The sequence below is a fragment of the Caloenas nicobarica genome, chromosome 5 (assembly GCF_036013445.1).
Source record: "Caloenas nicobarica isolate bCalNic1 chromosome 5, bCalNic1.hap1, whole genome shotgun sequence".
In the NCBI taxonomy this organism is placed as follows: domain Eukaryota; kingdom Metazoa; phylum Chordata; class Aves; order Columbiformes; family Columbidae; genus Caloenas; species Caloenas nicobarica.
The window spans coordinates 32569911-32589275 of record NC_088249.1 but is presented as its reverse complement, the minus strand read 5'-3'; the positions used below and the strand labels follow the sequence as shown (position 1 = coordinate 32589275).

Here is a 19365-nt window from a genome sequence, read left to right as displayed (position 1 = left end):
TCTCATGGTTTTGGCTGGTGAGAAGGTGTTTGATAAGAAACCGCCAGGTGAAGGAGAGAAAGCAAGCTGAGAGGTAAACAAACATCCAAAGGCTGCCCAGAGGACTGAGGTTTGTGAGTGCTGTCCTCGTTTTGGCAGAGCTGGAACATCCTGTGCGACTGATCTCACACTGCCTGGCTGCACAGCTTGCTGATTATGGATGGGAGGCCATGTCCTGCCTGGAGATGACCTTCACTGACCTGGGAAAGCATCTTTACTGGGGGCAGAGAAGTGGGAAAACGAAGAACTTCTAGAGCTATGAGAGCCCACCTGTGAAAGTAACCCAGGGCCCTCTTAATACTTTTGAAGTGAGCAGGACGGCCGCGGCTTCTGTGTGCTCTGGTTTTCAGGCAGCACGTTGGTTGGGGAGGTGGGTGGTTGTTGAGAGAGGCTTGCAAGGTTCATATGTCTGTAACAGCTAAATGTAGTTTACCTGGTATAATGTTCTCAGTGAGCTGGCTTTGCTGTTCTGGCTTTTCCTAAAGGAAGTTCTTCCATTTGGTTATTTTCAGAAGTTTGAAATCCAACAGTCAGACTAGGTGTGATCTCTGACCAAACAAGGGTCTCTCCAGGCAGTTTAAGGATACACTTTTGAGGAGCTGATTTATCCCAAGTCCGTGTTTGTGCCAGTAGAGCTGAAGCACCTGCTATGCAGGACTGCACAGTTCCAAACTGATACTCACCTGTGATGCATCACCTCCTTGATCATCAGTTTTTAAAGACCCAAAACCCATTTCTTTTTCTTCACTCTCTTCTTCCGACTTAAAAATTTGCAGGACATGACTCATTGCTTTGCAACATAAAGCCTGTCACTCGTAGCACTTGGCTTTTCCGTTTTCCCCCATACTGGTGATTTGGTACTGTAGTTGCACTGATTTCTGTGGTGTTAGACCTGTTTATACTTGTGTAACAGAACAAACGGGATCCACAGATTTTTAGAGCTTTAAATGATCACAGAATACCCACAGATGCAGCAATGACTTGAGTGGTCTCCTCTTCACTTTCCCCAGCCAAGTTCAAAAATACGAGCATTAAGAGCCCAAAAATAAAAAAAGAAAAATGCCACGTGAAGCACTCTGGTACTCTTGTTTAGGTTTTGTGCTTTCTTCAAGTTATCTCAAAGAAAAGTAATTTATTGAGGTCTCTTAAATGCGTATATCAGGTGCCGGCAGCACTGAATCTTCCTTGTCTATCCTGCTAAAGAAAAGAATGACAGCTGATGGATAAATCTTTCTAAAGAGGTCTGAAATAGCCATATTTACTGAACTGGATCTTTTGAAGACTTAGGGTGGCTACATTTTGCTTACCACTTCTGTATGAAATCAAACTATGTATCACTTCTGTTATGTCCTTTTTCTGTCTCCCAGTAATTTTCTACTTACTGTTTGCATTTTAGTAGCACAGAACAGGGACCTCAAGCTTTTTTGATACGAGGCTGTATCTTTCAGAACCCAAACTTCAGAAGACTTGCCAAATTCTGCATCAAACATGAAACTCACAGAAAGAGCATTAAAAATATTTAAACTAAGCAATTAATTTGTTACCATCTGGAAAATCACAAAGTTACAAAAGCAACTCAAAAATTCGTATGCCATTAATAGGCTGACTGCTTCAATACAGAATATTATGCTGTTCATAGCAACAGATTAATGTACAACCAGTCATGACTGGCCTTTCAAACAAATCAGAATAGACAATCCTGTAGATAATGGGGAATCTCTATATTATGATTGATGTCCGAGATTTATGATGTTATAAACTATTGGTTATGTTGTTTTGACAACGGAAGAACTAACGAATGAGACAGATTTGCCTGCAGTGATGAACTATATCATAAAGAAACATTAATAAAGATAAAACATTTGGAAGTTCTTTACGAAAAATAACATTTTTGCTCTTTTCACAAGGAACAAAAGAAGCCAGAAACATGACAGATTTCACCAAGAGAGCTGTTCACAGATTAAAAGTAGGTCTGATTTTTGTTTTGCTGTGCTAGACTTCACTTCTCAAACCACAGAAGAATGAGGAGAGTGTTTTCAAGCTTACAGTTTTGTGGGTTTTTTTCTTTCTGTCTTTTTCTTTTTCTTTTTTTTTTTTTTTTTCCTTACACAGTGAATGCTGTCTTTCTGCTAAGCCTGTAATATCACACAAGAATTGTCTGTGTCTTGGTGAATTCTTCTGTTCAGCCTTCTGGTGTACTCAGAAAATGCCACATAGGATCCACTGTGATCTTAATGTCTGCCTGTTAAACCAGCAAGGCCTGCTTGTGTAATGAGCTATGGCAATAAATTGGGGAACTGGGGGCGTTCAGCACCATATAGAATTTGCAGCTGACTGCATCTCAGTGTATGGCAGCTAGAAAACTTGAAAGACTGCAAACAAACGCACAGAACAGTAGGAGCTGAGACTTGAAATCCTTTGAATACTGAAGGAAATGGGCTGCTCTGTAAATGGGTACTTTTGGCCCCAGTGGCTCTCATGGAGAGCTACTCGATGCAAAACTTGGGATCCCCCATTTCTGAGTACCTAGATACCTTCACTAGCTTAATTTTTTTTGAGTGCTTGGCACTTTCTGGATGAACTTACTTTATGAACTTGGGCTTCTCCAGATCACTAGATTATTTACCTTACGGTTTGAACACAGAAATATCTGGCAAGGAATGACAGAGAAATCTTGGGTTTAAAAGTTAACATCCCAGAAGAGGGGGAACTTGGAAGTGTATAATTGTATATATTGGGCATCAACTAAAAAGGCAGGGCCAGAAGACTGAAGTAAACATGAACATGAAAGTCTGTCTTCAGCTGATGAAAATTTGAAACTGATGTCGAGAACATTTAAAATTTATCTTTCATCCCTTCTTTGATTCTACTTTTGTGCTAAGCTTCTCCAGAGTAAGGTTTATAAACCAGTTTAGCTGTGTTGCGCCACTGAAGAAGCCTATAGAAAATGGATGTCCTGTTGAGAGTTAGGGGAAGATAGATGATTCGATCCCTTAAACTCTCTATTGAGTCTTTCCACTTAATTTTCATAGTGTAAAAAATACACACTGGTTACAGAAACATCTGTTTCAGAAACATTAGGTAGCTGAGCATGTGAAAAAAGGCTTCTTTATACTGCTAGTGAGTTGAAAAGTCAGTCTGTCTTCTCTTTTGTTAGCTTTTCTCTTGGCTCTCTGCTATTCTAATCTTTAAGGTCAGATCCAAAAAGAATTAATTTAGATGCCTAAACTCGGAACACCCTTCCTGCAGATCCTGGTTCCATCAGCTCATTTCCCAGGTGTCTGGGGCAAACAAGACCTCAGCTTTTGACCCCAGAATTCCCCACAAGCCTGAAGTTCTGCTGCTCCCTGTGTACTGGAGCACCTTGGTTGTACCATCATCACCTTGTCACCTTGTTCAGGCTTTTTTGCTGGCTAGGATCCAGCAGTTAGGGAAACTTCTCTGTGGTGTTTCAACTGTATGTTAATCTAAAAGCAAACCTACATATGGTGAGTCAATCAATCTCGAAGTGCAGTGATAGCAACTTTTCTTTATAGAAGACATATGGGAGAAGAGTGAGTTGCTGTCCCCCCTCTTATACAATTGCATTTTGGTAAGTGCATTAATATGTATTTGGTTTTCTCCTTGTACGAAGGATAGATTTAGACTGACTGAAGACATATCTGAAATAGTACTGTGATGCTCATTCTTGTTCCCACTTTCTGGCCCATGAAGCTTGAGTTCTTTCTGCATCAGAATGACTGTGACAGATGAGAGTGGAGACTGTTAATTGTGATCACAGCCTTGGACTCCCACTTGTGTCTTTCTGATCCCAAGAAGGTGCTGTAACCGTCTGCCTTTCCACACAAGTGTATTGAGAGGGGGCTCTGTGTCTTTTATACTTCAGAAGAATTCTCTACATCTATTTATTAGGAAAGCATTTATAGGCACTTACATTTAAGGCTTTGGACTGTATGTCAGTGGAGACACTGCTATGTCCTTAACCAAGACTCCTGCTTCAGGTGAATAAAAGAATCTGCATATAGTTCTCCCCAGTTTGTTCCTGCTGCAGTAGGTGTGTTGACCTTCAGGTGGCTGTTCAGTCCAGAGGTGGCTTCAAATGCACCTTCTGAGGTTGATAGGTCCTTCAGTGAACACCCAGGGAGCGGAGACCCCTAAAAAAGGATTTGAAATTTCTTTCCTTGGAACAGTTAAGCTGCACAACATGTGGCTGCAGTACCTGCTTGGTGCCTGTGTGAGCTCAACAGCATTTCATACTATGGACTTCTTAGCTTGGCAGAGTTGGCAAAACCTGCTTTATGTTCCAGTATGCATCACTGACTAAAGCTCTTTCTGTTGAGGACCGCTCCAAATGCTCTGCTAACAGTAAACATCCCACTGGGATTCTGCCTTACTACCTACTATATCTCCTGCTAAATAATTGTATGTTAAAAAAAAAAAAAAAAGAAGTCAGCTTTATACCTGAACAAATCAGATATACAACTGAGTACTTTTTCTTTGATTGAGAGCATCCATGTAACTGTCTATGGTCTTAGATGAAAAATACAGCTGCATTTAATTTCAAATTGAAGTATTTTATAAAGGTGGACAGGGATTTTCAAGAGCATTTGGCAATTGGCTTAACTTAGAAATAACTGGTAAGTGGTATCTAGAGGCAATGAGTTAAGCGATCACTGACTGCGCTAGAAAAATCCCACTCCTGATTTCTCTATTCATTTCTTGGAAGATACGACAATAAGGTATTTCTTGCAGGTTGTAGTATATGGATTGTCACACAGTGCTTAGAAACTGCAGACTCTGTCTTTCTAAATTAAGTGGTTAATACTCTCCCCTGAATATCAGTGGTAAGGCTAAATTGCATCTAACAGCTATGTATAAGGCTTTTTAGAGCTGAGATATGCCTAAAACATTTAAGTCACTAATTTCTGCTGCTGACTACTGAATTTCATGGGGCAATTGAAAATACAAATGTGTGTGCTGACTTATTTGCAAAGTCCTCTTCAGATTCAGTATATCACAACCTCTGCTTTGCCTTTCTTTGGAGTAAAATTAGTCTGAGTACACAACAAGAACAAAAGTACACTGCAAATATTCTGGTTTGTGCAGCATAAGATGGCCTTTGAACATTATGTGGGAAACAACCAAATGAAAAAACCCAACCCCAAATAAATGTTAAACCAAGAAAATAAAACACAGGAGTACAGGAGCACTGCTATACATGGGACTTAAAAACTGAGGTACAGTCCATTGTGGTTTATTCTAGTGCAGTCTTTGGCAATAAACTTAATTATAATGCCTCAGTTTACCTGTGTCAGAGGTGCAGTGGGAAAACTAACATCTTTCAAGTACTGTTACACTAGTTGTCTCAGAAGAACATAATAGTTCACCAACCCTCAGACAATACTAGTAGAACAAATGTCGATGTCCACTGGGACTTCTCAGCATGAGATTTGTATATCTGGAAGAATTCAAGTCTATTTTGAAGTCAGAGACAGGTATCTAATCTGAGTTTTTAGTTATTGCTGTAACAGGACTATTTTTAGAATCATACTGGGCTGCTTTTGTTTGCTGTGACCCCTTCCTGCCTTGTCACCATGGTCCATCTGCTCCAGTAAACTTCAAAGTTAAACACCTTCCCAAGTGTACAACATACGAAGATGTGCACATGGAGCACCCCACTATTATTAATTCTTCTACTCACAACTCCAGCAGGCGAGTTGTCCAGGGCAGGCATTGGTACAGAGTTTCCAGCTTTGTACACGTCTTCATGATGGAAGTTGTTTTCTCTCAGACTACTCTGCACAACTAAATTGTCCCTGAGTCTCAGATGAGGTTTCCGTTTCACACAAAATGTTTTTGTACTTTAAGCAATAACTTTTAATGAAAGTTTTTAGATGATTGTCCCAGATGGAATTGCTGTTAGGTCCAAAGCCTGTCTCCCTGCATTGACAACAGCAGTAGCTGAAGCGGGGCGTCATACAGGAGCTTTGGAATATGCCAGTGATGTCCTCCTGATAGTACAGCCAGGAAAGCCTTTTGCATCCATGGAGCTTCAGTTGCATTCCTTAAGACTTAAGTTTTACCTCTCCAAGTAACAGAGTTTAGCATAAATTCACCATATAAATCCCAGCTTTCTCCTCTCTCCATTTAATCTGAAGCTCAAGGAGAACATTATCTGTATGGGTGGGGTTTTTTTTGTATGTTTGTTTGTTTGTTTGTTTTCCTTTATTAGTCTGCTTGCTGGGCTTTTTTGTCTTGCCACCTGATTAGCCAAAGGTATACCACATCCTTTAAAGAGAAATCTCATCTTGCAGTTCAGACATTTCTGAATTCATTCTGCCTGAACTATTTCTGTGACAAATCTGCTAATTTCACAAGTAGATAAGTCCTATGTAATAGACAGTTCACTACAGGTTCTGATAGGCCAATTCTCATCTTCCCATTCCACCTTTGGTATTAACTGCATCTTTGTAGCTCCGTTGTATTTATACTGTGCAATCAATGACAGTCTTTCGAATCTGGAGGTATCATGTGAACAGACTTTCTGATTAAATTAATCAGGCCTCCGACTGTGACTGTCTTGGCCTCCTGGTGTTCCTGGCATTTTTTGTTTTCCTTCTTGAAGTACTATAATTTTTTTCCTTCTTTCTTGCCTTTGCTATAATTGTGAAATTAAGAGGATTCACCACCTTCAACAAATAACAGCAAAGCAAAGCAAAAAAAAAAAAAAATCCAAACCAAGCACTCTTCAAATCCCTCAGTGGCACAGCTGACATTTAGGGCACGAGGGAAGTAAACCACCATTGTATTGCTATTTCATTACAGCTGTATTCAGCGCTAGGTTGAAATGTTTGTCCTAACCTCCATTTTATAAACTCTAAGTGGTTAGTTCGTTATAAGGAAGAGTGAAATATGGAGAAGGGTTGATAAAGTGCATTACAGGACAGTTGCATTTCCCTTCGCTCCTTGGTTCAGGTCAGCTGTACTTTAGACCATGGAGATGCATCTTGTTTAGCTTTCATATGTATAGAAATATGGAAGAATGGCTGGTCTGTGTCTCACACGCAGCCCAGCATCAGCACGCATCCACTTAGTTGAAAATAGTTTAGCGTTTTTGTGATCTGATGAGATTTATGTTTTGAGCTGGTTCAGTGACTCAAGACACATCTTTTAAAACATGAAAAAAATAATGCTACCATATGCTGTATATCAGCCAGGGAAGAATTCTGGAACAAATCACTTACATCTCTGCTGTGGGTGTTTGTTTGTTTTTTTAACTGAGTTCAAATAGTACTTTATGCTTCATTTTCACTAAATGAACAACAGCACACAGGTAATTTTATCAGCTCAAAGATATCTCTTATTTGATGACAAACCCATGTACCTTCAGCATGCTCATCTGCCATACAGCATACTTTGTGCAACTCAGATACATTTAAAAATTGCCAATATTATTGCAGTATCTATATCTATATAAAAAGAATATATATACAAAAAGAAGAGAAATCTATGAGCTCTGTTTTTCTTCTCCAAGCATTGACTTTTATGTTGTATCACCAGAACTTTGATAATTGTAAATCGGCAAATCGGTAAATGTTTTTTAAGTCGCTGAAGGAATGCTGATTTACGGCACAGGAGAAGACCTGGCTCCGCAACTTGAGCAGATAAACTGAATCAAAGGAATTTCTGACAAAGATATTATTCCAGTCACATGGGTGACTGGAACTTTCCAAAGTGAGAACAATGCAGAAAGATTAAACAAACTAGACAATGAAACAATTATTTAAAAATATCTTCATTTTTAGCACATTGGCAAACGGGATGCATCTAGCGAAGTATATGAGTCTCACAAGCTGCCTCTCAATCTGGACCCGTGGAGCTGAGAGAAAACACTGCAGCGAGGAGAGACAGTGAGAAATCAGAGTAAAACTGTGGATGACAGGAACACGTCATAAAACTGCTTTCAGACCCTAAGCCAGTGTGGTGAGCTCCTTGCTCTGCTAAGGTCAGTACTAATCCAATTGCTGATTCAGTGCTGTAGAGCCAGATGTTAAAACCAACTAAATCTATTGAAATAGTTACAGTTTGGTTCTTCTTTCACTGGGCTGTCAAAGCTTGGATCCAAACCTAGGATTTCATCCTTAGGACGGGCCCTTTCCTTTGTTTTCTTCTGCTCCTGATTCACATCAGATACGCCTCGCCAAAGAATTCAGGAAAATACTTTTTGATATCTTTGAAGGAAATATGAAGCAAAGAAATCAGAAAATGCCTTGCTGTTTAGCTGTTAGTATTTATAAAACCAGGAAGCCATCACTTACGGGCTTGCCATCCAAGGGCTAAATAGACAGAGGAAGTCCTGTTTTTAACATTGTAAGTGGATCAGTGGGAAGCACAGCAATGCCTTTGACTGGCTAACAGAGTTAAAAACACAACTTGTGTACGTCCGAGTTTTAAGGTGTCGCTGTTGTAAGCATGCTGACTTCTATGACTCTAAGAACACCTTTCATTTTCCTTTTTTTTTTTTTTATCCTAGACTAAGAACACACGGAAAGAGAACAGGAGAGATTTAACAAAGTGAATCAGATGAGAGAAAACACTGAAAACTGCATCAACGAAAGAATAATGGAAAACTGCATTAGTGAAACCGGAAACAAACACGAAAAGCAAGTATTCTAGATACAATTAGCAGAGTATGCTATCATTTTGTTTTTGACTTAAAAGACACCACCTTTTACTGAATGCAACATAGCAGAAGGAACCTTGTTCCCTTCTCTGGGTAACAGGATACCCATGTGCTGACCCAGCAATGTGGTGGCTTCTTGAGAGGGTTTTGCAAGCCAGGACTGGGCAAAGTGCCGCTGCCATCTCAGTCTCTGGTGGCAGTGAGGTTTCCATCTGTTGTCCTTCAGGTTGCAGGTTGCCTCTCTTCAGAAGCAGCCACTAAGCTACAACTTTGGCACATGAGAGACAGAAGCTTTTGTTTCTCTTCATGAAGCAAGCAGAGCTTTGGACTAGGTACGTGATTCTGAAAGAGAAATAAACAGTGTAGTTGGGAAGAATCTAGGAAAGGTAACAAGAAGCATAGTATAACATTTTTTTTAGGAAAACAGAATTAGACCTGAAGTGTGTTATTAACACACGAAAAAAAATTGAGGGAAAAAAGCCTATAGAGCAAGCAAGAAGCAGTTTTATTAGTGAAAGAGCACTGGGAAATGTGAAGAAATTCTGAACTCATTGTTTAAGCACAAGAACTTGTTTTTCTACTTGATGCTCACTCTCCTGGCACTTGCCATCCTTGTGCCACAGCACATGCAGCTGCAGAATGGACACCCTGTGTCCTTATTAGTAAAAGTCACTACAAGTTTTAAAGAGGATGTCCCAGAAAGTAGGGATGAGACCTTATTACCTTCCCTACTTTGGAAAACCTAGGTTGTAAATTTGATGAGACCTCAGCAGAAGAGCAATAAGGCTGAACAAAATACAGTCTGTATGCAAGACTGACAGGGTAAATGCTCAGCCATCAGCATGACGCTGCTGAACGCAGCTGTCAGCAGGTCCCTGTCTCTGATCTAACCTAGTGACACAGAAACCAGAAGCAGACTCACAGCCCCTTGCACATCTGGGGCAGAGGCGAGGAAGTATGAGAAAAATCCAACCGAATCTGCTTTCTGAGCCTTCATGACAGGGCTCTTACTGGTGTTAGGTTCTTGTACCTGAGTAACTGAAGAATGAAGGAAAGAGGTGTGCAACTTGTAAAATGGGAAGGGGGGGACTGCAAATTACACACTAAAGGCTAACTGCAACAAGTGATATCTTTCCTCTAGACAGACTCTTCAATGTTACTTTTCCAGCTAAGTGGTATCTCATCTGGGACATATTTAAAAATCCCCGTTGTTCAAATGTTGGATAGTTGGCTCTCTTCTTAGTCTGTAGTTAGTATTAGCTTTGAGTAAGTTATCTATCTCTGGTCAAGAAGCATAAACCAGTCACGCATAGCATTAATGGACAGGATTGTCTCAAGCCAAGTACAACATGGTAAATCTATGACACTTATCTCGCATTCCTATGACACATCTGCTGTCATGCCAGAAACTGTTGCTGGGTTTCCAGGGACCGTGGGTTGCTGAAGCACAAACAACTCATACAAGCCTTACTCTCTCTGGTTGCCTACAGCAAACCTTACAGAAATGCTGGGGTGAAATGAAGGCACAGAAAAACTTGTTTCGACTGGAGCCTCCGATGTTTTGGCAAGTCAGGGTGAGCTCATCTGTACAGCTGAGTAATTGGGCTAGTGATAACAGAATTGTTGAGATAATCAACCCAACTCTGGGAACTGAGAGTTTGGACCTTCATGGCAAATGTACACCTAAGCAAAAGAACCTGCTGCTGCATGCTCGTTTAAGTAAATGTTTATTTCACAAACTGAGCTGTAAGCCACATGTCTGACTATGAAGACTGGTGTTAGTTTTATGAGGATATTCAATGATGGATATATCCCATCAATGTTATATTTTACTAGTGACAGCTAACCACCACACTCTTCCATGTAATAGACTTGAAACATGTACAAAACTTCGTGAATCACATCAAGTATTTAAGTATTTCCAAAGGGTGATATTAGAATTCAAACTAAACTCAGCAGATCACAGAAGTAGTTTGAAGTCGGCAAGTTAAAACTCTAAAAATGCACTAGCAACTAGTATGTGCAAGAAGGAAAAGAATAATAGGATGAAAAAATGAACTTGGGATGAATCTGGATATGGGCACTATAAATGGCCCCAGACGAAACAAAAGCCGCCAACTTGCTATTGAGCAAATGTTTTTGCAACAATCTTGTACATAAGATACTGTGTGTTTCTAAAACTAGAACAAAATAACATATGCACACTGGAAGAGACAAGTGTGAAGTAACAAACATGATCATAGAATTCAAAACTTTCTACAAAAATGCTGGAAGAGTTTGTGGTGTTTAGTTGAGAAAACAATATTCAGATATGGAAAAGGTCAGAAAAAGAAGGCAGCCTCCGGATTTATTATCCATATTCACTTATAATTGGATGAGACGTAACAGGCTTATTATAGCAAAAAAAGATTTAGGTAAGGCATTGGAAAATCTTTCTAACTAAAAAAGATGGGTAGTGGAATGAATTCCCATAATCTTTCTAAGCATCTTCATCGCTGGAGTTTTTTTAAGATTAGATTAGACAGACATTTAAGCTGATCTGTATAGACATTCTTGCCTCAGAGGAAGGATGAAACTGTATTTCTTGAGACCCAGCTGCACCTATACTTCTTTTTCATGATATGTAGCCTGACCATTTTTTTAAACATATTTCATAATTTGTATGTAATGCAATGCCAAACACATTGAAATAAGGCTGCTTAGAGCATGTATGGAAACAAACCGATTAAACTAATTTTTATGTTTTTCCACTCATTATGGAGCTATCATGCTGAGACAGAACACAAAACCGAGTGTGGTGTGAATGCTCATTATGGAAAAAAGAAATCAAATATATCCATTTGAAATGGAAAATGTTTTCTGGTAGTAAAGCTTGCATTTCCACAGTACTCTTCTACTGGGATTTTCAAAGTGCTTTCAGAGACGGTCTTAGCACCTGAGGCACTTTGTGAGGTGAGACCATGTCTGTGCAGCGTCATGTTGGAGACGGAAGCCCTGAAATGTCCAGTTCAAGCTCTAAAACCTGCTGGCTCTCAGCAGAGCCGGGCCTGGCTGCCTCCAGGTGCAGCTCATCCCCTCCTCTGTGTCACGCTCTCTCAGCATCACTGTCACTTGTCAGTTTGCAGAAATGTCTCTGTGCTTTCATCAACACTTAAACATGGGAAACCATCCTATACGACAGCGATAAGTGTTGAGTTAGTGCCCTTTCCTGAAGACCTTTAGCAATACACCTATAAAGAGCAAACAAGTAACAGGAACTTCTATAAATAGAAAGGGTAGCTGGTATTTATTAATAGCAAAAATAATTATATGTGTATATTTTATATATGTATTTATATGTAAATGTACATGTATTTATATAAATAAATAAGTAAATAAATATATAAACCCAATTGTATTATTTTGACCTAGTCTCCTATGTCATCTCTCTTTAGGACACAGACCCAGGAAGACTTCGTATGTGTTTGTATAGCACATTAGGACCAAAGCAGCATCAATCCTGGCAAGAATCTGTCATTGAGGGCGTTAAATTATATTTATTGCATGTTTGTGTCTTAATGCTACAGTCGTATACTTTGGAAACCTGAATTTGCATAAAGACATGCTTGTTTAGGCATTTTCAAAAATAATTATTTGATACTGTTATAGTTTGACCATTTAATATATTTGCTTTATATTAATGATAAATACTTGGGCCATGCAAATAGTAGTTGCTGTGTGAATGAATACTTCTCTGTGTTTGTATTATTTTAGCTCAGCGAGTTCTCAGAGGTAAATACATTATAGTAAATCTGTCTACTTATAGACAGTCAGCTGGACAGCAAGACAAATCTGTTAAACGTCTATTAAAAAGTGTTTGCCTGGTATTAGGGGGATTCACTTTTAAATTGGCACTGACATGGCTTACACTGCTCCTCAACACTGCACTTTGTTGTATCACTGTTAGAAGCAACAGCAAAAAGCATTTACACAATATAGGGAAAAAACCTCCAAACTCTCTAATAATGAGAATAACCTTAGCCAAGGATATTTCGCTGAGAATTAATAACTAGCTGGGGTTAATGGTCACTGGCTTCACCTTAGGCCCTCAATTAATCCCTGAACCTCAATTGTTATTACCTAATTGACTTAGTTTCATTTCATTTTAACATTTCAAAGTGATCTTCCTAAAATCACCCTGACAGAGTAACGTGGTCTCTGTAGATGTACACTGACATGGTTTCGATACTGTTACTTTGTCTCCGTACACTTGCATCGACATTTCATTTTGTTTTGACATCGTGGTGCCACATCTATGGATCTGTGCAGGTGACACAGGGTTGTTCAGATGAGGCGAAAGCCTGTCCAGCAGCGAGGGCAGGAGAACATCTTACAGAGGGACACGACACCAGCTAAAAGCTACTAAGCAGAATTATTGTCATTATGGTGAATGATGGTGATCATTGAGAATACGGTTTGTATGTTTGTAAAGGGAAGATAAAATAAGAAGATAAAGAATAAGAAGAAGATAAAATTTCACTTGCTAGTTTTCTTAAAAAAACCCCAACCAAACATCTTTTCACTTAGATCACCTTAAAAACCTAGCCTGAAAAATGTACCAGGTAACGTATTAAAAAGAGAGGGTTTTTTTTAATATAAACATTTCACACTTACTTGAGGCTGCAAATAAATTATGCTAATCTCCTGTGATCCAATAACGTAATATTAACACAAGCAGCTGAATACTGTAAGATGCAACTCCAGATCAAGAATTCTTATAAAAACAGGGCATCAAAATGAAGTCTTTTTATCATGCGGTAAAGTTTTCAAAAAGTCTTTTGAAGCTCTTTGATCCAGCTCTGAAATAATTTTGGTAGATTACCATTGTACAAACCCCACAATTTATAGTAGCTGACCTAAGCTGCTCTTTGTATAACAGCCGTATATGAAACAATAGCAGGAAAGTGAAAAACACAAGGGGAACTAAAACTGCTCTGTTTATTATTTAGTTCATAATTACATCTTCCTTATTTAATCTTTTGAATCCTGGCATGTTCTTAATAATACCGGTTCAAATAATATTTACTATACACAGGAGAGTTAGTTTTGAGTAACGCATTTAGACTATCCAAACTTTGTGTAACTTGTGACCTTTCCCTAACCTAAGCGAGGTCTATTTTATACAGATCGTACTAGATAGACGGTTTTTCTATAAATGGTGAAGTTGCTGCCAAGCTCCCATTGTTAGCCAGTTCATTTTTCAGCAGGCACACTTTAGGTTCCTATCACACCACTGTAAAGAGCAAGCCCTTGAGCTTTCTTCTTTTGTCGACGTAATAAAATGGTTATTTATGAATAACCTACAAATCCACAACAAATGGCCCTTCGTGACTTAGAATAACATGATAGGAGGATTTTTTTTTTTTTTTAGGCAACCTCCTATTTCATTCCATAATGTTAAATTAATACTTGAATAGAATTTGTCTTAACATACTTATAATCTCATTCTCAAAAATAACAAATGCATGTTTCAAACAACTGTTATTCTTGCTCAATATTCACCATCTAACTGCAGAAGCTCCCTTCAGAACTTGTCTAAATAGCGAGACTACTTCTGCTGAAGTAAAGGAAGAACTGAGTGCAATTTTGCGTACCTTTTGTTCACTCGTGCGGAGTCATAATCAGCTCTGGTAAATAATAACCTGTAGGATGCACGAGGTTTTGCCAGAATGACTGTGGTTTGAAAATGGGGAGCTATAGCCATCTCTTCCCTTCCAAGTCACGTAGATTTTGGCACAGGAAGAAGGCTAAACCTTTGACTTCAAAGACCTTGCAGAAGTGCTGCACACGCAAGGCATGAACTTGCAGGCAGTAAGTCTCCTTAACGGAAGAGACGGCTGCAACGGCTAAATTCCTAACACTGGCAATGCCTCTTGTCTAGTAGCACAGATGCACTCTTAGTCCTTTGTACAACTCTACAGGAGTGATTACACTGTGCTAGAGCTCTGCTCTGTCAACATTTCCAGCCTGCAGAAATGACCTATGTTTCAAACCAAGAGAATGAAGAAGAGCACCGCAACGCTTAAGCGTTACAAGGCAGTGTGGAAATTTGGGGACAGTCTGCCTGGTACCTGAAGCTGCTATTTAAATTAGAGTAAAAGCAAAATTGCTGAAGACGGTGGGACAGCCCAAATGCATACAGAACTGGACACAGCACTCTTCAGATGTAGCATCAGAAACAGAAGCAGGCAGTAGAAAACATAGGACAGAATTTTCAAAGGGGAAACAAGGGCAAATGGGAGAATACTGAATAAATGAGAAATGGTTAAAAAAATTAAAAGGGGAGGACATAAAGGCAAATGGAAAGAGCCATGAGTAGTCTTCTGTAGTAGTCTATATGGTAGAGAAATCCAAAAGTATCAGGAAGGAATGACTTTTTGAATGAGTGAATATAACAAAATAGGATGAAAATTATTCATGATCTATGAGTACTATTATACTAATGTGATAAAATAGTAATGAGGTAAGCACAGTAAGACATTTGGTCTTTTTTCTTCAGCTTTAGAGCAGAAATTTTATTCTACTCTGAGCTAGCTTTAGGGAAAGATTATTAAAGTCATAGTAATAATGAGTCCCCAGAATACAGGAATGGTAAAATTTTTTCTTTTTTTGTACCAGAGTGTGACCCACCACTGTGCTGTTCCTCCTATACGAGGAAGTTTTACATCCCTGTTCAACAAAATTACATGAATTCCTAAAGCTCAGAACAGGCCTTATTACAGTGCTTGTAAGAGCAGATGCTTGGCAAGTCTATATATGCCAGCGAGAACATCATTCAGTTTTATGCACACTTCTGTTTTCTGGCTTGGCATAATTCATTAGCACACTCTTACAGAATACTCCATAAAACTGGATTTGGCTTTAATGTTAAGGTTCTAATAACTGCAGCATTGTTTAAGAAAAAAAAAAACCACAACAACAAACAACGCACAAGCAAACAGTAGTCTCTCCTCTTTAATATTAAAGTTGATGTTTACATATGATAAACAGAGAAAATAGAAAAATGAGGGTTTTTTGCAAGATATAAGTAGGAATAACAAAGGCTTAATTTTTTTAATGTTCTGCTTTCAGCATTTAAAATAGTGACACTGTAATTTTCGTAGTGGCAAAGCTTTTTCGATCACATGTAATGAAATTAGTACAGCATGTACACTTTTGTGGCTTATTTTGTCCTAACACACAGATTCTTAAAGGGGCCAATACATAAAGATGAGGTCAAAGCTTTGATTAAAGACAGCTGTACTGCTTTCCAACCTGTTATGTCACAGCATTAGGTAGAGGAATAAATAAACAAATACAAACCTAACCTGATTTATCTATGTGTCCCCACATAAATTTGTTTAATGTAAAAACAAATAAAGCAAGGCTTTGATGGAGATTGAGCAGAATTTTCAACATCTGTGCAGATAAATTTAATTTATTCAAAAAGAAAAAACAGCATTAGTGCATCATGTAAAAGCTGATTTAAATGATTTCATACAACAGAAAGCATATGCACTAGCTAAAACAAATTCAGTTTGCCCTTAAAACCTATTTCACTCAGACAACCATTACTTCTGAATTTTGTACTACAATAACATTCAGTTATTTCTTATTTTTTTATTTTCTTCTTGATTTTACACATTCCACTAACCTAGATCACAGTTAAAAGTCCCAGGGGCAGCAACACCCTAAACGCAGCTTCTGTGTAGCATCAGGCAGGTACACTTCACAGATTGCTTCTGTGTATCTTTATGGACAGATCCTTAAAGCTGGTCAGGTAAAATAAGCTAAGCACAATAGTTGAACATAAATGAGTTAAAGGTGTTTGAATATTTTTTTGAAAATAAATCTTTCCACTGTAACACACTCAAACCCAAGAAAATAATCTCTGTGCAACAATAACTCACTGTAGTGGAGCTATACTAGCTTAGCTCTGCAGGAAGGGACAGAGTACCAGGACGATTAAAGATATTTTTTCCTGAAAATTTAAAGGTTAGTCAGAATGACAAACTCCTGGCTGAAACTTAAAAAAAAGTGTTAAAGCCAGAACTAAAAATTCTAAATAAAAACACTGTGTATACATCTGAAAACCATAGCTGAAAAAAAGGGAATAGGATTAATACCCTTCTTTTAACTCAAGGCAAGAGTGTAAAATGTCTGCATGTGATTTTTGAAACCATACAGGCACACAAAGTATCACCTCAGCTAAAAAAAGATGATGAATATGCACCGTGATGTTTTAAAGACCCTTTCCTTATGGAAGAAGTTATCAACTTGTGCTTTAGGGAGACTGTTGCCACACCTTTAATTCTACAACAGAATCTGTACCTCTGCTTAACTTCTCTGAAAATCTGAAAATGGTGAGCACACATGCAAAACTCTCACTGACTTCTAAAAATATTTTGTCCTCTCTCAAAAGCCAGTTAGCAAAGAAGAGTATTAATGAGTGTCAAGCCCAATGAACTGCTATCATAAAGAAACTTCTAACTCAGAGCACAAACCTGAGGACCAGTACTGTCCCTCTGAGTGGCGATGAGGATGGAAGTAGAATGAGATCGAACTCCTCAAAACTTCAAGGAGGATGAACACCCACCTCAATGTACCTCTGATCTCGGTGGTTCCAACAAGAGAAAAACAATGCTCTGACAAGAACACATAAGTACACAGGAAACTTATGCCCATTTGTGTGCTTTATTTGTCCTGTGGAACTGATCCAGTATGTAGCACTGTTTTATCTTCTTTTTTTTTTTTAACTCCCCTTCTTGAGCAGCAAGATGGTAATCTTCCTCAGAAGTAACCCACATAGAGAGCTCACACACATTGTTCTTTTGGACTTCAGTATGCCAGAAAATGGCATGTTACGGTACCTACAGGGGTCAAGACAGATTCCTTCCTTAAAGCCAGTCAACAGAAAAATTCCTAGGTATAGATTCCCCAGGGGGTAGGGAGGAAAAGACAAAACACAAGTTATTTTTGAGTCATTAAACTACTTTTTGAAAAGCTCACAGAACTACTCCCAAATTTCACAGGCTCATATACATAAAATAAATCCTTGCTCTTCACTTTCCCACCCCCCAAAAACGTCCTCTAACTTAGATTATTTTTTAATTGTTAACTTGGGATTCCACTGTTGATTTTAGCAATCAGAGAGTGATGAAACACATATACCAATTATTCTCTCAAAATCTAGCTATTTACTGTAACAGTCAGAACTTACATGATCCTGTCTTACCACTAGGGCTTTATGAACTATGCATTATATTGTTTTAAGCCCCAGAACAAGAGTCTCTACTGATTTTCCACATCAGTGTAGGTGTTTCAGTCAGATCGCCAGCATTGAATAAACCTGTGAGTGAAACCATAAAAAAGCCCCTTATGTTTAAAGGTGACTCTGTAACAGGCGTAAGAACCAAAAGCTGCACCTTTCAGCCTCTGCATTTTTGTCTTTGTTTAGAACGCTAGAAGAAGCCATCCGGAAGGAAGAAAGATTATGAGCATCTAGAAACTAGCTGTTTGACAGAGACAGAAATGCTGATAATGAGTGGGTTGTGTCTGTCTTTTTTGGCTGATCACAACAGAGGTCTGAAGCAAAACAGAAACTCTTGATATGTTTGTGTAAAGAGGCAGTAGCGTGAGGGCGGGCGGCAGGAGTTCAGCTGAAGTTCAGGGCAGATGCTGCCATTAGTTTACACCGCAGGAAAGTAAAATTGCTTCCGGATTTACCTCTTCCTCCCAGCATCAGCACTGAGCCATGCTGTGTCGCAGAGTCACAATGTCAGTAGGAAAGCAGTCTTTTAGCAGGATACCACGTTCGCGATGGCAGTCCAGCTCTTCAATAAATCCATACCAGTAGATGACTAATCCAGGGCCAAATCTATCAAGGAAAAAGGAAAATGAACTCACGTGACTGTGCTAGGCGAACTTTAATTCCCCACCTCTGCAATTCCAAAACTAGTAAATCTGTTAAATTCACTGCAAAATTGGAGTGTTGGACCTCCACTTAGTTTTCAAATTTTAATCAATGTTGAATTGATATATGTCATCATTCCTGATTCCATCAACAAAAATGCTATTTAGAGACTCAAAAAGTCCACATCAGTTTTCTTTTTCCTTTGAATACTTTGCACGTGTTAGTAATAAAAGATGTATGTCTTAAATATTAAATAACATTAAGTAATTCTGATACATACAGAAGTCTCTCTTGCCCTGCACTCTGCTTTCTCAGGTTTGGATGTGCAAGCATTACAAATACAGGCGCTTATCCAAGTCCAGGTTCATGCAAATTAGAATACCAAGAAGATAACAATAAATCCTTAAAATATAATTTCTACAATGTGCTATTATTCAGGTAAATATTAACGTAAAGGACAAGTCAGAAAGAAAGCTTCTGCTGCGATGTCTCTGAAATGTGCCTCAGGAATTCCTCAGATATTGCTAACTCTGCCTGATCCCCACCAGGCAATCTCAGGAAGTAGCCCCATGGACTATTTTACCCATCAGGAAGTTCAGACCTTCAGGCTGGGTTCATAAAGAAGTAATCACTATCAATCACTGTGTACTGCGATATGTTTTGCACATCAGCTTCACGTTTTTCCTACTGAGAGCACTTAATTAAAGGGCAG

At 38.8% G+C, this 19365-nt stretch overlaps 1 protein-coding gene across 5 annotated transcripts in view; it reads right to left on the bottom strand.

Moving 5' to 3' along the window:
* Positions 1 to 8918: 8918 nt before the first annotated feature.
* Positions 8919 to 19365, bottom strand: part of CDIN1 (CDAN1 interacting nuclease 1) — a 135192-nt gene continuing 124745 nt past the window's right edge. For 3 of the 5 annotated variants that reach the window (XM_065635581.1, XM_065635576.1, XM_065635580.1), the window contains one exon: positions 15690 to 18617. In XM_065635581.1, the coding sequence (XP_065491653.1) occupies positions 18482 to 18617 (136 nt within the window). In that variant the 3' untranslated portion in view covers positions 15690 to 18481. Of the gene's footprint in view, positions 9065 to 15689; positions 18618 to 19365 lie in introns of those variants that run through there. The other 2 variants (XM_065635579.1, XM_065635578.1) reach the window with 2 other exon arrangements.